We start from the raw sequence: 15,558 nt of genomic DNA, 5'->3' as shown, positions 1-15,558 counted from the left end.
ATATTTCTCTCATAGTAGACTAAAGAGAATAACTTAAAAATGATATGTTAACATTACTAAAGCTTGTTTTGACAAGATTTGTGATATAAAATCAGAAATATATTTAATATATAACATTAATTACAGTAACAAATGTCATACTAAAATTTATGCAAACTATTTCAAGCACTAACACTCACTAACTTTTTATGTGGCATTTAATTAAATCTAATTTTCAATAAGTTTTAATAATCAACAAAGTATTAATATGTTTAAATTACTACATCACCTTACATATTCGACCACAATTTACAAATTGAATCATGTTTCTCTCCCAGATACTAAAGACAGACTAAACAAAATAACTTAAAAATTATATGTTAATATTAATATAAAACTTGTTTTGATAATATTTGCGATGTAAAATCAAAAATGTACTTGATATATAACATTAATTACAGTAACAAATGTCATGCTAAAACTATCTCAAGAACCAACACTTGAATATAAATTGAAACAATAACGAATACAATTAAGCACTTTATTTTTACAATATATAAATTGTATTAAAGTAATGTATTTATAATCATTAAATTAAAATAAGTAATGTAAATAACTAAAAAAATTAATAAAAGATTCAAAGAATAAATTGTCATATTAAATAAATTTTCATTAATAGTTAAACATCCTAAAATTTATCAGCGGTTTAAAATATTTACCAAATTACTATTAATAATCCATAATTTCTTCTATTTGTCCCATACGTTCAATCTAAGCAAATTATGTAGTTAGTTTCACTTTATCTACATATTTCCTTTAGTTCATTTATATATTAATATAAATTTTTATCTTTCATACATATTTTTCACCTAAAATACATATTGAAAAACAATAAATTCAATACTAATGAAAATGATATGCATTTACTAATTGAAAGAATTGAAACCTAATATGGATTAAAAATTAATACTAATAAAATTACCTCTAATACTATATACTAAATATAACATATGCTATGTCTCCAGAACCTTGCCAATTACTATCAGTTCTTAAAGCAAGAATAATTTTTCTTAGCTATTCTGACTTCACCAGATTTACAATTAATTGAAATTCTTAAAATTAAAAATAGATTGATTGATGTTTACAATATTTTTTTTTATAAAATCTTTATTAGATACGCTTAGTACAATCTTAATTATTATTATTATTACAATTAATTTATTACTACTTTTCCTATGTGCTTGGATTAATTAACAAGCAAGACGAGTGCGAGAAAATACATCAGTATGTATTCCTCAATTATAAAATTATAACCATTTATTAATTATTAACTTATAACTATAGTTTACACTAATAATACACACTAAATGTTCACACAAGTCCGTATGGTTTTGTTCGTTTCAATCTCCTGACATCCTGCGCGCTCTCCAGCAGTTGTATTGCTTCCACGTTAGTATGATTTAGTAATTGTTTACAATATGAATTTGAAAATGCTATTTACTAAAATATATCGTATATATCGTGTTTTTATCACGTGCATATGTCACTATATACAATATATCTTCCGATAAAATGGACCCATTAACTTGTTGTCCCCATAAATAATGTAAAATGTAACTTAATATTATCATAATTGTCTTAATCGTTAAATCATAATTATCAAAATGCTCTAATAGTTCAAACAATACGACAGTAATCGCAAATAATACAAAGTCTTAAACAACACTGCTTAAAATCAAATAAAATCATTTAACAATATCTTAACTCACTCTATTTCCGTATTAACATTGTTTCAAACACAAAACGTAAGTGCTGCCAAATTTACGTCACAAAGTAAAATTACATGTCCGTAGACGATTTACGTACAACAGAAACGCCGAATAATATACTGTGTTAGAAATGGAGCTAGCAACAGGCAGCAAATCGACCAGGTCTAGCGTTGGGAACTATCGACTGAAAACAGCCGAAACAGTCGATAGTCAAAAAACTAGCGTCTAAAATTAATAATTACTATTTTCAGTCAAATGTCAATTCGTGATGTCAGACGAAGATAACCGAACCATTTATGGTATAAATTGTGAGAGAGGAAAGGACGGAGATAATTACTTGGAACAGTTAATTTTATATGTTTTTATATTTTCCAACGGTAGTATAAGCGAAACAGAGATGTTCATATTCCTTCACGTACTAACTTTTTTTTTTTTAATATATTTTAAAGTCTCCTTTTACCAACTATGGGTTTATCTGGACTGAACCTACAGTTTAACGTGGGCTCCGAACCACGGTCCTCAGCATTAAAGCCTACCGACTGGCGAGTGACCAATTTTAGAAATCACAAACATAAATTTACGACCATGCCCCAGCAGGATTCGAACCCGCGGCTATCGCAACAATAGGAGGACTGTCCCATCGCCTTTACCACTGCGCCACCAAGTCGGCTATACTAACTTTAAAGAAGAAAAGGAAAAAAGAAATTACTGAATACTATTAACATGCAATTAATAATTTAATTTTAAATGAAGTAGAATTACTTTTATATTTGAATGTCCTGCGGATCTGTAAAAAGGAATAGAAATTTTCTATGGAATGGAATAATACTCCACAAATGTTTTATCGTATTTTATTATGTTAATTTCTATTTTAAAATAATATACTATAATAAACATAGACAATACAATAGAACTTAAACAAAACCCAAAAATTGAAGATGTACAATAACTATACATACTAAATAATAATTAAACATATAACTAATAATAAAGAAAACTCATTCATGACATAATTAGAAATGATCGCATAATAACTACATACTAAGGCTTTTTTAAATAAAGTAAATGCTTTTTTTTATTATTGAATATTTTTTAACAAAAACCGAGAAAGTAATCTAAATATTACTTATTATTGCCATAAAAACGGTCAAAACTATTTTACTATTTATCATTCACAATTTTAATCTTTTTACCCTATCGCATTACCAATCTTGAAAAATATCGTTCCAAAATGCTGCTATATTAATATACAATATATTGTTATTTACTGGCATACCAACTAACCAATACAGTTGCTTGACTATGAGTCTAATCTGCTCTGTTTTTTGTCTAATACGATGTTTCCAATTTAACTTTAGATAAATGCGGAGGTATTTAGATGATTCTGCTGAAAAGAATCGGACATCCGTCAGGAGATATAATTAGATTTTCGTCATTTTGTCGAAACGCAAAATGGCCCGTTACATACAGAAAAAGTATAGATTTTTACTCTAACTTAATAATCTGTTCTATTTTAATAATTACTATTGATAAGTTAATTTATTAAGCAGAAAATAATTACTAGTTTATATGTAAAGATGAAAATGATTTTTAGAAATAATCATATTTGTTTGATAGAGATGTTACCATAACTTACATTCGTTATACAGTCATCAAACATTTAAACAGTTCAATTTCTATTCGTGCCGACTTGGTTAGCACAGAGATCAAGGCGACAGGACGGTCCTTCTACTGTTGCGATAGTCCTGATCATATCCTGCTGGAAAGTGGTTGTAAATGTATGCTTATGATTATCCATAAGGCAAGAATGCAATATCCGATAAAGAAAATAATTCCAGTTACGCCAAAAACCAGAATGGGTAAGACCGGTTGTCTGCTAGAATTACCTCTAAGTTGGTCACTTGTCAGTAGATTTAATGCAGAGGGCCATAGTATGGAGCCCACACTAAGCAGTAGTAATTGATCAAAAAGAGACTTTAAAATACCAAAAAATCAATTATGTGATATTTATGTCACATCAAGCAACATCGTTATTAGAAATTAAAACTCCTCTATCAAAAAAAATCGCCATATTGTCATGAAACAATTTTCTACTTGTTATTACTAATTCCCATTTTAATTCATATAAGCATGAATGCCAATACATTTTTACTGCCAATTTTTTTATAGGCATATTCGTTCTTTATCATCATTTCATTATTTATTAAATTATATCGATAACAAATATTTATCAAATGTAATAATACTGTGTGTTTCATTTCCACTCCAAGTATTAATTTATAATCTGATAATAACATTGTAATAATATCATAATTAAACTTATTATGAAGTACCGTTTCCCATCATATTTTATTACTTTTAATTAAAAATAAATTTTTATTTAAAATAATTTTCATTCACCATTTTGTCGGAAACTTTTATATAAACTTTCAATTTTATATGCTGTATTATTAATCAAATATATGTTAGATGTTTAGGTTTAACGATAACATATATCTTATGTTGTTTTGTGTAATTTATTTTTAAATGAAATTGAAAAAAGCTATTTCAAAAAATATTAGAGATAAATCTTTTTTTTCTATTTTCACCGATCCTTGCTACAGAGGATGAATTCTCTTTATATATATATATATATATATATATATATATATATATATATATATATATATATATATATATATATATATATATATTTTAAAGTCTCCTCTTACCAGCGATGGTTTATCTGAACTGAACCTACAGTTTAACGTAGGCTCCGAACCACGGCCCTCGGCATTAAGCCTACCGACTGGCGAGTGACCAATTTAGAAATCATCCCAGAAGGCATCCGGTCTTACCCAGCCTGGTTACTGGCGTGACTGGGATCATTTTCCTTGTCGGCTTTTGCATTCTTGCCTAAAGACAATCACAAACATAAATTTGAATTCCGCGACTATCGCAACAGTAGGAAGACCGTCCTGTCGCCTTTACCACTGCTCCAACCAAGCCGACTGGGACAACTTCTATGTTGAAAATGATGTAATCCATAACTCATTTTTGCAATATTTGCATAACAACTGAAGTCCTACCTCGAAATACCATATGTTATTGCTCGAGATACGTGATAATTCAACAGAGCAACACCTGGAAAACACGGTGAGGAATTTAAACACTTCAGTTGTAGTTGTGTGTTTTCATTCAGTTTTAGCAGTTCTAGTAGAACATACCCTTCTAATCCCGTCAAATACATCTTATGTACTGACAAATAAAATAATTACTTTTAAAACGTGCAATTTACTGGCCAGTTGAAGATCATTTTTATCATAAAAAGCTTGAAGCAGTCCTTCTGAACCTAACCAAAGCCTTCAACAAGGTCTGGCACGACGGTTTGATCGCAAAATGCGTGCGGTTAGGCCCACCAGAAGACCTAACCGCTCTCATCAAGTCCTATCTACCGGAGAGATCTTTCCAGGTCAAGACCAGAAAAGCACTTTCCAGTCGAAAATAAATCGATGCTGGCCTACCTCAAGGTTCCCCGGTGGCCCCAGCCTTATTTAACCTCTTTATTTCAGATCTGCCGAGAAAAGAGCACATTGACGTCGCGTTTTACGCTGACGACACTGCTTTCTTCACAGCCGTTAGGTTCGAAGATATAATTCATGAACGTTTACAGAAGCAGCTCGATCATGCGGTCAATTGGTTCAAATTCTGGAGGTTGCAAATCAACCCCCTGAAAAACCAGGCCATTATTTTTTCCATTTATTTTTCCAATTCCATGGCTGGATAACGTCACGTACCTAGGTCTTCACTTCGACCGGCGGTTCGATTGGCATTCCCAAATCCAGAAAGCAATCCAAAAAGGTTCGGGGATAGCAAACCTGCTATCTTCTCTGATCTGCCCTTCTAGCAGACTTCCCATCTCCATCAAATGCTTATTTTACAAGATGTTAATTCGGTCCGTACTCCTCTACGGATCTAATGTCTACTTCAAGTTTGTTACACCCAACCAGGTGAAACGGCTTCAAGTTTTCCAAAATAAGCTCCTCAGGAGAATCTTAAATGCCCCATTGTTTGTCAGAAATAATCAAATTCATAGGGAAACTGACACTCCAGAAATCAAGCACTTCATATCCCAATCATTCCACAAACAACAACTCAGCTCAAGTTCTTCTGGAAACGCGCTTGTTCGCGAGCTGGTCGACATGCTGGGAGCTTCCTTCTTCTAACACCTCGTCACCGGTAACCTCCCCCCCTTTTCCAGGCTGAAACGATCTCATCCGTCGCTGCAGTCATAACTTTTGCCCCCATATGACAATATCCAGTCGTGTGTTAACTCAAATTCGCGAATCAATAGAATCGCCGGGTCCTCGTGCCCAATAACGGCTGCCCGATCAGCGGGTGCCGTATCCCCAAATTTAATGCAGTAGCTGTAGTAACCCACAGGGGTCAACTATGACGCGGTTTCGGTTTAGTATATTGGTAAGCCCAGAGGCAGTCCCATATAACCCGGTCCAACTTACCACTCCAGCGCAAGTCTCCGCGATCAGGTATGCGTCATGCATTCCACCGCCTGGTTTTAGGCCAGAACAAAAAAAAATCATTTTTATCACATTTCGCTTTTTTACTTCCGTAAGGAAATGCAGAGTATCTCCAGCTCAATGACCACTGTATGGTGTTTCTGGTGATAAGTGTCTAAGTAAATCCCAATACCAAAATTATTATTTGAGATATATATGAATATAGAAAATGGATTACTGTTAAATAATAAACATAAAAAATAGAGACTTAATAGCATATATTTTGGTGAGAAAATAATATTAAGAGCAACAACGGAATGCTACATTGCCTATGGCATATTTTATAATATGTTACAAAAAACATTTTTTGCATATTAATTAAATATAAAAACTATTATTTTATATACAATTTGCTTCCTCCTACACTTACCGATTATATTCAGATATTTGGGTCAAACATAAACGATCATTTTAGCTAGACAATAAACCTTTTTAGATCAGTATCGTATCATTCCATTATCTCGTTCCAGAAATAAAAGACGAAAAATGTGTTATTGTCAGAAAATTTCTTGTATTTCATGGAATAATTTCTGATTTGGTGGATGACAATGGATGAGACTAGTTCACATATAGCAACCAAATTCAAGAACTATTTATTGAACGCCAATCTACATAGTTTAAAGTACATCGGAAATGACAGCTATCATATCATCTTCAGGTAATGTAAATATTTTTAACGATTCTGCTACATTATTCGTTATTAGTAATTAGTAATAAGATACGATTATTAATAAAAAAATTAGTATATATTTAGTTTTTTTTAGAAAAAACATGATGACACTTGATAAAAATGTGTTTGAACTCTTTGAATTGTTTGAAATGTTGAATTATCTAAATGTTTTATATAGGTACTTCATTTTTTTGTTAACAGCATTTATATCACATGTGTATTAAAATGTTGTTCACTACTTTCATAAGAAAAGAAAAATATCACAAATATTCAATTAATATTGACGGCTTATATAAAGTCTATATCTGGATATAGTAAATGGTTTCCAATGCATCTATTATGTTGTTATATTTGACTTAATTGAGCTTGAACGTATGACACAACAAGAAAGATTAAAAGGTTTCGAAAACATAAACCACCCATTAAATATACTGATAATAATGGGACCAAGAACGATAAAAACGTTAGAGTGTTAAAAATCTAAATTTGATTATTTTTTACTTTTTAATGAGTTCCTTATTTATTTTTTGCGCTTGGGTCATTTTTTTTATAATATTTTTAAACAATTGAAATTAAATTAAATTTAAATAATTAAAATAATATTTAATGGCATGTTACTTCATCAGCACTTTTCCAGGAATGTAATACTTAAAAGGGTGGGAAACTAAAACATTATAATTTTCAAACAGAAAAAAAAAGAGGAAATCTCCTCTTATCGCCTAATAAGTTGATAAGTTTTTAGGTTACTTGTGGTATTCAAATTGTTACCTTGAAAAAGGAAGGACCATCAACAGCGACTATTACATAGCATTATTGGACCGTTTGAAGGACGAAATCGCCGAAAAACGAATGCCTCACAAATATGTACAAAAAACACGCAAAATAAAGTGCTGACTCGATCAGAGTACCTATGTACAGCTTACAGCTTACCGAACTTCAGGTGTTCCAATCCAGTCCAGAAAGTCAGCGCGTTGCTCAATTCCTTGTCGTTTATGAGGAACATCAACACCAATACCGAGCCAGGTGTCCCAATTATGAATAGTTTAACAAATATAAGCATGTAAGGTTCTCCCTCAGCACCTTACATCATCCCAACTCGCTGATAAAAGCCTTACTTATTTATCACTCGCGGTAGATAGTCCAAATACGACAATTCTAGTAATAAAAATAACTGTTTATTGACTGAAAAATTAAGAAACGCGATTACAATAATATTAACCCATAATATAATTCAGTTACTTATATTTAAAACCCTTATTATGAGCTTTGACATTAAATAATTTAACTAATTTAATAGCTACTTCCTAATTAGGTTTAAAGTTTTGAAAGAAAACGAGCAATTTAATGGAAATGTACATTTCTCTTGAATAACTACGTTTTTCAGATTATTTTGGATAGGCATATTTGGTGGATCCATATATGGCTTGACGCAAACTTTATCGTCAGTTTATGCTGACTACAACACAGTCAGTTTCTTAACTGAAACCACGTATCTAGATTGGAATACAACGTTTCCAGCTATAACTGTCTGTCAAATATCAGGAAACGACTTCAATCTTAGCCAGGAGTAAGTACTTTATTGATATTATAGTTTGTTACTTCAGCTCTAACTTAAAATGAAATACTACATTAATTATGGTGGCATTGTTAAATTTAACCTTAGATTATACAAATATATTATGTATTACCTCATCAAATTAACTATAGTCTAAGTTATTAAACATCTAGAGAAACAGAAATATTTTATTAAAATATAATTGATGACAATATGGTGAATGTATTTTAATAAAGAACCTATGAATTAATGTATTATATATAATTCCAGAGCGATAGGAAATGAGGATCCAACATCTCTTGAGTTCTTCGTTATGGACATTCTATTTTTTACCGGAACCTGCTATTCTTGCCAAACCCAATGCGAAGCTTGTTCTAGAGTAAATATATCTAATGTAGTTTCCAAAGTAAGCAGTATTTAGTTTTTTAACTTGTTAATTGCTGATAACTATAAACTCCTCAGAATTATTTTAAAAGATGAAATGAATAATAAAAAGTTATAATTTTCTTAATTCCAATTATTTCTGCCTATAAAACATAGTTCTTTGATTTTATGAATTCTAAAATATTATTTCATACACCATCTGAAAACAGTTTTGTATAAAAAACAATAAAATAATGTAATAAACAAACTGTTTAAAAATATGGTGATTTGGTAAATTGAAAAAATATTGTTACAAGAATTTGACCCATGGAAGATATTGAAAGGCCTATTAATATCATATGAATGTGGAGATTTTTGCCCAAAAATATCGCAAAAGAAAACATAAGAACTTATACGTTGGATTTGCCTTCACTATTCAAATTGGATGCAAAATGTATATACCTAACAGATCAATTGAAAATTCCCAGGCCTACCATAGTAAAACACATTTTTTTTGGCAAAATTAATTTTTTTTATTCAACAATTCCCCTCAACGGTGATACACTGATTATAGCGACCCTCCAACTTTTCGATACCATTTTTGTAGTACGATTTGTCCTTTGCTTCAAAATAGGCTTCAGTTTCGGCGATCACCTCTTCATTCGACGAAAATTTCTTCCCAGCGAGCATTCTTTTGAGATTTGAGAACAGAAAATAGTCGCTGGGGGCCGGGCCTGGAGAATACGGTGGGTGAGGAATCAATTGGAAGCCCAATTCATGGATTTTTGCCATCGTTTTCACTGACTTATGAAACACATTCTTCAAATGCGGCGGTTTTTCAGCGATTTCGTCCTTCAAATAGTCCAATAACGCTATGTAATAGTCGCTATTGACGGTCCTTCCTTTTTCAAGGTAGTCAATGAAAATTATTCCATACGCATCCCAAAATACAGACGCCATAACTTTGCCAGCCGACTGTTGCATTTTCCCACGCATTCCAGCGGGTTCATCGTGTGCAGTCCACTCGGATGACTGTCGCTTGGACTTCGGAGTGAAATGATGGAGCCATGTTTCATCCATTGTCACATATCGACGTAAAAACTCTTTATTACGCTTGGTCATCTTCAAACACTGCTCCGAATCATCAACTCGTCATTGTTTTTAATCAAAAGTGAGCTCGCGCGGCACCCAGTTTGCACAGAGCTTTGTCATACCCAAATATTTGTGAATGATATGATGTACACGTTCAGTTGATATTTTTAGAACGTCTGTTATTTCGTTCAATTTAAATTTACCGTCATTCAAAATCATTTTGTGGATATTTTAAATATTTTCGTCGGTAACAACCTCTTTTGGGCGTCCACAGCGTTCACCGTCTTCGGTGCTTATTTCAGCACGTCTAAACTTAGCATACCAATCCTTGATGGTTGATTTTCCTGGAGCAGTGTCCGGAAACTCAGCATCAAGCCAAGTTCTTGCTTCAACTGTATTTTTTTCCCTTCAAAAAGCAATATTTTATCAACACGCGAAATTCCTTTTTATCAATTTTTTTTACATTAACAAAAGTTGCTTCACTCAAAATGCTATAATTCACAAATGATCCGATAGCTGTCAAATTTATTCACGCATCTTTTGAGGGTTAGGGCTAACTAAAAAACGTATAGATTTAATTCTAGTAGCGCCATCGATGTGTCACGCCGGGACTTTTCAATTGACCTGTTATTGGATACAGAAAATAGTGTTTTGATGTTAGAAAAATTGATTAATGGCTATGTTTTAGTTGAGAAAACCTTGTCACAAAGTCTTAGATGTTTGTTCTTGGAATGGCAATGATTTCGATTGTTGTGAGAAATTTTTACCATTGGACACCGAGTACGGACAGTGCTTTTCTTTAAATTCTATGCATACCAGGTAAATTTATCATAACAGAAATATATTTCATGTTTCACAAAAAATATATCGATTTTTCAGCCAATCCGGTATCATCAACTCTGAATTCCTGATGAACAGGGTCACAGGCCCTGGAGAGTTAACCATTAAGTCTAAACAAGATATCAGAGTAAGAAAAATGTTAGGCGTTTGCATGTATTTTGTTTAACGATATTTATAGGTGAACATGTAAAGTATCAATGTAGTTAATTGTTAAACAACCTGATCTAATTGTTGCTGACACATATTTACATAAAATAACAGTTTTCCGTTTAGTATTATTAAGTTGTGTATACAGATTATTATCACGGAACACTCAAAATTGTATTTTCAACATTCATTACTCTTGAATTATTCGAAGAAATTTGCTACCGAAGTCCACCAAACTCTACACTGGCACTGCTCTATTATATCCCAATAGGCTAGATGACTAATTTTGAAAAACATAATTCACACTTTATGACAATTCTACATATTTACTTTAATTTTTTTAATAAAAGTTATTTCTACAATAAAAATCAATTTGGAAGAAATCTGTTAAAATGTTTGAGATAACATTTTAAATGCACACTAAAACTTATTTTGATCCCACTGGGCGGTTTGTATGTACGGTACAGAATCTATTTATACATTATTTTAATAACTTTCTATTATAATTTTTATCATATTGTGTATCGGTGGTGTTAGAACCCCTAAGATACTTATACATCGCTAAAAACCTCAAAGAAGTTGTGAATTTTCGTTTCAAGGCAGAAAAATATTGCAAGGCGGGAACCAGCCACTATAGTTGGAACATCGGTAATTTATTCATAGCAATAATATCATTCTAGTCTAAGGAATTATTATTTTAATTGCCTTTAATTATGTCTAAAGTATAATTAATGTAATATCCAGGTAAATAATACTCTTGATAACATTTGAGGTTAAGCCTCATTTGTTTTGTTTATTTTGTATACGAGTCCCTAATAATTTCATAGTCTTCATCTATATGAAATGGATATTTTGGTAGCCCTGTCAAATTTACATTAATTAATACTGGCGTTGGGAACTATCGACTGAAACAGTCCAAGCAGTCGATAGTCCCAAAACAGTCGATAGTCAAATGCACGGTTCGACTTTTTTTTCCATTCGTGACATCAAACGAAGATGTACAAATTCTTGTCTCTATAAAATGTGAGATAGGAAAGGACGGAGATAAATGCTTGGAGCATTTAATTTTAAATGTCTATATTCCCCAATGGTAGTATAAGCGAGACAGAGATGTATATATATTCATTCACGTGATAACTTTAGAAAAGAAAAGGAAAACAAAATTACTAATTTCTATTATCATTATCATGTAATAAATAATATAATTTTAAAGGAAGTAGGATTACTTTTATACCGAATGTTCTGTGGATGTGTAAAAAGGAATGGAATAATAACACCACAAATGTTTTATTGTGTTTTAATATATTAATTGCTATTTTTAAATAACATAGTATAATAAATATAAATAGTACAATACAACTTAAATAAAACCTAAAAACTAAAGATTTTCAATAACCTTAACTACTAAATAAAATGTAAACGTATACCTAATCATTGAAAAATCTAATCCATGATACCAGACCCTTTTTAAATAAAAGTTTTATTTATTTTTGAACGGAAATATTTTTAAATTACTGTTCTGGAATATTATCATGTTCAACTTTTCTCCCGTGAGGCGATTTCTTCGATCGTTAATTATTTGCCCAGATTTTCAAAAACTCATTCCCAGGGGACAGATGTTGCGGGTATAGAGAAATATTTTACGTGTAACTGATATAACTCAAATATAAATAAATAGTAACTAGAACTAAACGACTGAAACAGTCGATAGTAAATAGTAATAAAATCAGTCGGATCGAAAATAGCGACTGAAAAAAGTAGTCAATTACTGAACAGTCGATAGTCGATTTCAGTCGATTGTTCCCAACACTAATTAATACATACATTTATATCTGTATCTTCAAATTATCACTATAAAATTTCAGTAGGTTTACCATCAAAACAAATATGATTTGTCTTAACAAAAATAGAACACTTGGTTTCAATAATACTACTCTCACGGTGCCCAAATGGCGATTATGCCTACTCTTTAGAGATATTACCTGTGTTTAATAATTTTCGTGCGAAGTGTAATACTGATGATGTTTTCACTTAATATTCTTACATATTTCATGATTAGTATGTCTGGAATACTCAACTCACTTTAATTCTATAGAAGTTCTAGTATTTTTAAAATTATTATTTCAGGTACAGTCACCATCGACGAATCGATTCTGCAAATTTAGATTATTTACTTTGATATTTTCTTTCCGTTGATAGCACAAAACTTTTAATTTTAAAATAAGTGTATTTTTAATAATTTGCCTAGAGTATATTATTATTATAAATCAATATTTTTGTGATTTTTTATTACAGTAATCTAGACAGTTTTGATTTGTGTGATTTAAAAATTTATTGGCAAGTGAAGGGCCAAAAACGATGAAAGACAAATCCATTACCAAACTTATTGGATTAAACATTAGCATCTAAAATATAACAATTAAAGCTTTATTATTCAGGTTTATTATCACGCTCCAGAAGACGTACCCTTCATCAATTCGGATTCCAACTTCCGCAAGGACGTGCTAAAGGGTGAATACTACGAGATCCTTCTCAATGTGATTGTTATCATCTTCATAATAGCAACAAACACTAAATTAGTCAGTTCCAGGTGATAGAAATCGAAAATAGTAAACAAGTTCACAGTTTGTCTGTTGAAAATCGAGAGTGTCGCTTTCCCGAAGAACTACCAGTGAATTTCAAGGTTCACAAACTGTACAGTTATTCAACGTGCATGGTACAATGTCACGCAGAGAACCACATCCGTCTCTGCAATTGCACCCATCATCTGATGCCAGTATACAGTATGTAAAAGTAACTGAAATATGTACAGCAGTGGTCAGAAATATTTTAGTACCATCGAGTTTCTCGTACTCTCTTTTATTTGATATATTAAGCGCTTGCATATATATATATATATATATATATATATATATATATATATATATATATATATATATATATATACACATATAATATCAATGTAAAGAACCTGTTGTAGAATCAATGTAAAGAAGAAATAATGGCTGGATCGTTGCCAATACAACATAGTTTTTTGGAGACGGTACCGTCAGAGTTCCAAAAAGATGAGACAAACTAATAGAACATAATCAAAAAATTTTTGATTATCAACTTTTCTCGCAAAAACAACGGTCAGAATACATGCAAGCACCTAATAATTCTTTAAAAGTATACTTAAGAATACCTTCAATTCGTATCTCTCGTATATATGATAAACTTCAAGTAATTAAAATGGTACAAATAATACTAATATTATAATCATGTTGAGGCCATAAACATAAATTATAAAGTATTTTATAAAATAACACTAATATACCCTTACATCATTTAATTTGAACTATATACAAGAAAATAAATATTTAGTATGTTAATACCAAGGCACTATGCCCCTAAAAGATCCAACAACTTCTGGAAAGATAGATATATATTTTTGATATAGTTTTATAATATGGTGAAGGTATAGTTAATTAATAATGTTTATAAGTATTTAATTAAAGGACTTAATTTCTCGAAAATGTTCTTATATTTTTTGTTTGATTCGAAACTGTATTTCAACCTCAAACCTACCTTTTTTAGATACTGAGAGATACTGTGACATCGAAGGCTTAAAATGTCTTACCGACCATTTTGGTGAGTTATATCCATTACATCCATTATATTACAATTATTATCTTATATCTATTTCAGAAATAGTCAATAGAATTCATGCTAAAGGTTATAACAAACCTGGCCTTATCTGTGAATGTTTGCCATCTTGCACTGAGCCAGAATACACAATCGTGTCGGATTTAAAAAAGTATGAGAAAAAAACACTTCATTTCTTATTTCAAAATATACACGATGTAATAAATTTTAGGACTTACAACCAAACAACCGGCATAACTATAAAATTACAGGCATTACCAACACTAAGATTTAAAAGAGTCGTTGTCAAAGACATAATGGATTTAGTAGGTAATTTTAACCTGTAGAATGACTTTTTATATGTACTTATGTACTGTCAAATTGGCAACAAATTGGATGCGTCAAAACATATACATTACTAAAAATATAACAGCATAGAATAGTGTATATATATATATATATATATATATATATATATATATATATATATATATATATATATTAGTTATATTTATAACAGTTAACCGTTTTTTCATTTAGTTTCAGTAGGTGGTGTTGTCGGTCTATTTTTTGGAGCATCACTTATTTCGGTGGTAGAAATGATTTATTTTATGTATTTATAATAATGTTGGTTAAATAAATAATATATGTTAAAAAATGTAATGGCCATCGAATGAATTAAAATAGATTAAGTTATATATTCCATTATTATTATTCCATTGAATAATGTAATATAATATACATATTATCTTATAATTGGATAAAAAAAGATAACAGGCATTTGACAAAAAACACATTCTTTCAATATCACAGAAACTTTATTCTGATATTAATGTCTAAATTATATTTTTTTATTTCCTTTTACATACATTGAATTAAAGTCCATTAACACAATACATGATAGAAGAATTAAAATTAATTAGTTTCACTCTAAATTCGTTTAGGATCTATGTTACAATGAGT

The 15,558-nt window shown here is 30.7% G+C and overlaps 1 protein-coding gene across 1 annotated transcript; it reads left to right on the top strand.

Annotated features, from left to right (window-relative positions):
• The first annotated feature begins 6,852 nt into the window (after positions 1 to 6,852).
• On the top strand, positions 6,853 to 15,234 carry LOC143196363 (pickpocket protein 11-like). The gene is made up of 14 exons (XM_076404026.1): positions 6,853 to 6,962; positions 7,273 to 7,437; positions 7,863 to 7,997; positions 8,052 to 8,105; positions 8,359 to 8,541; positions 8,800 to 8,935; positions 10,673 to 10,803; positions 10,864 to 10,951; positions 13,410 to 13,514; positions 13,556 to 13,754; positions 14,548 to 14,601; positions 14,659 to 14,767; positions 14,828 to 14,925; positions 15,136 to 15,234. Exons 1-14 carry the CDS (start codon positions 6,853 to 6,855, stop codon positions 15,216 to 15,218), a joined length of 1,650 nt encoding a protein of 549 aa, XP_076260141.1. The 3' UTR covers positions 15,219 to 15,234.
• Positions 15,235 to 15,558: the final 324 nt, after the last annotated feature.

The sequence above is a fragment of the Rhynchophorus ferrugineus genome, unplaced genomic scaffold (assembly GCF_030347505.1).
Source record: "Rhynchophorus ferrugineus isolate W39M unplaced genomic scaffold, kcgeb_rfMv2 rfM4, whole genome shotgun sequence".
Classification (NCBI taxonomy): domain Eukaryota; kingdom Metazoa; phylum Arthropoda; class Insecta; order Coleoptera; family Curculionidae; genus Rhynchophorus; species Rhynchophorus ferrugineus.
The sequence above is the reverse complement of the archived record's forward strand: the minus strand, read 5'-3'. Positions and strand labels throughout refer to the sequence as shown.